This window comes from Alligator sinensis, unplaced genomic scaffold (genome assembly GCF_000455745.1).
Source record: "Alligator sinensis unplaced genomic scaffold, ASM45574v1 scaffold125_1, whole genome shotgun sequence".
Taxonomy (NCBI): domain Eukaryota; kingdom Metazoa; phylum Chordata; order Crocodylia; family Alligatoridae; genus Alligator; species Alligator sinensis.
In genome coordinates, this window is record NW_005841893.1 from 1,694,540 (window position 1) to 1,697,173 (window position 2,634).

General features: G+C 41.1%; 1 protein-coding gene across 1 annotated transcript in view; it reads right to left on the reverse strand.

Moving 5' to 3' along the window:
• Nucleotides 1-1,290: 1,290 nt before the first annotated feature.
• Nucleotides 1,291-2,634, reverse strand: part of SPARCL1 (SPARC like 1) — a 21,068-nt gene continuing 19,724 nt past the window's right edge. The window contains exon 12 of the mRNA XM_025197299.1: nt 1,291-1,529. Within this exon, the coding sequence (XP_025053084.1) occupies nt 1,501-1,529 (29 nt within the window). The 3' untranslated portion in view covers nt 1,291-1,500. The remainder of the gene's footprint in view (nt 1,530-2,634) is intronic.

The window sequence follows — 2,634 nt, forward strand, 5'->3', positions numbered from 1 at the left end:
GGCCAACACTATTCAACATCTTCATTAAGGATGTGGACATTAGTATCAGAAGTGGACTGGCCAAGTTTGCTGATGACACCAAATTCTGGAGTAAAGCGTCCGCACCTGAGGACAGGAGGGCGATCCAGGCTGACCTTGCCAGGCTCAGGAAATGGGCAGACAAGAACCTAATGGTGTTTAGCAACAAAAAATGCAAGATTCTTCACCTTGGGAGGAAAAACCTGCAGCATGCTTATAGGCTTGGCAGTGCTACACTGGCTAGCACTATGGACGAAAAGGACTTGGGGGTCATGATTGACCACAAGATGAACATGAGCCTTCAATGTGATGCTGCAGCTAGTAAAGTGAGCAAAACGCTGGCTTGCATCCATAGATGCTTCTCGAGCAAATCCCGGGACGTCATTCTCCCGTTGTAGTCGGCCCTGGTGAGGCTGTAACGAGTACTGCGTCCATTTTTTGGGCTCATAATTCAAAAAGGATATGGAGAAGCTTGAGAGAGTCCAGAGGAAAGCCATGCGCATGATCAAAGGTCAGGAAAACAGACCTTATGATGAGAGGCTGAGAGCCATGGTACTCTTCAGCCTGGAAAACCGCAGGCTCAGGGGTGATCTGATGGCCGCCTATAAGGTTATCAGGGGTGCTCACCAGGATCTGGGGGCATGTCCGTTCACCAGAGCACCCCAGGGGATGACAAGGTTGAACAGTCACAAACTCCTTCATGACCGTTTCAGGCTGGACATAAGGAAAAACTTCTTTACTGTCCATGCCCCCAAGGTCTGGAATGGCCTGCTGACGGAGGTGGTTCAAGCACCTACTTTGAATGCCTTCAAAAGAAAATTGGATGCTTATCTTGCTGGGATCCTATGACCCCTGCTGACTTTCTGCCCCTGGGGCAGAGGGCTGGACTCGATGATCCTCCGGTGTCCCTTCCAGCCCTAATGTCTATGAAAATCTATGAAACGTTAAACATTTATCTTGAAGCCTTTTCTTTTAACTAAGGAGTAGTGGTTCTGGAGACAAATAGATATAGATTATTTGATTCCTACTTTATTAGCGTGTTAAGAAACTGATAATATAGTAAGTTAATAAACAAAGAAACTGGTCTTATTTGTAGCCAGTTTTCCACAGTATATGTTAAGATTTTTGCCATCTATATCTACTGGAAAACAGTGTTGTGAACAATTCTGTTTCTTGTGTACAGAGAGGCATTATTGAGAGTTAAACTCCAGGCAGGAACACACAAAAATGCCTTTTAATTTAGCTAATCCATTTGAAAAGTTCTTATACTCTGCTATTGTTAATTGATTTAGGACTGTTCATTTGTTTGCCCTATTGGGGAGTAATGCTGTCAATCTACAAAGAAGCCCAAAAAACAAAAACCAAAACATTATGTAAGTTTTCTCCTCAAAACTGTTAAGCTATTGGGTTCACAGAAATAGAATGGCTTCATAGATATGATTGGTAATATGTACAGGGTGCTTGAACTCTTTTCCACCAAACTCAGAATAGCAGGTTTTCATCAATGTCTTCTGCAAAATAGACAAAAAAGGAAAAAAAAGGTTACTATAATCACTGAACATTTAGTATTCAAGAAAAATGATTATATCGTGATGGGTTTATCTTTAGTAAGTCATAAATTTTCTTCTAACATTTCAAATGTTGATTTATTATCCATATCTAAAAATAGAAACAGGTGCTTTTATCAAACACTGCCCATTTTAAATCCTTTCTAATAATTGCTTTTTCATTATGTAATGTTTTCCTGACATGTTTGTAATCTTTAAAATCACTGATGCCCTTAAATCAACTCTGGACAAACAGAACCATTAGTAACACCACATGCCAAACACTGTCACCCATTTAATAGCTTAATCCATGCCCTGTTGTTCAGAACTGTGGCTGATAGTTTATGTCATCAGAAGAGCTGCTAAAATTCTAGGCTCAGAAAGGCTTTGTAAGTGTGTAAGTACTCCTTGGTCACAGCCAACTCCCACTTAAGACCAGGAGTTGTTAAAAGGGTCATGAACAAATATATTCAATGTTAGGGATTTTTTCTCTCTAAAAGAAGCCCCACAGTTGTTTAGTGAGTGAAAAAATAACTTGCATCTTTGCTTCTCTTGCTTAACTTGTTATGGCGTTCTGTCATAATTCAGGGCTAGCTTCTAAAAATGACTTAGATGCCCAAAGTGGAGCTTAGTCAGAATTTAGGCACTTAAGTCCAAAATTGCAGTCCTGAAAACCCCTAAGCCTGGAGTCACTTACACTCCATAGGTTTCTATATTTTTACTTTAACATTTCCCAGGTGCATAAAATTGCACTCCTAGATATGCCTTGGTTTTGACCAGGCTGAACCAATCAGCACCTTGTTCAATCAGAGTCTGAGTCTTTACTTCCTTGAGGAACCCATCTGCTCAGAGCATGTCTATGTCTGACAAGATTGGGCTCCACAGAAAAAAAACAGAAGTTGCTGCCACTGTGGCATGGTTGTGATGTTATTGCCACCCACATTAGAGTATATTGCAAGAAGCTGGAGACTCAAGTTCAGTTCTCTCTTCAACCCAATGGGGTTCAAGCCTATACCTCCCACAAAAATGCTCTATCAGCCTGTTGGCTATTCTGGATGAGAGCACTTTA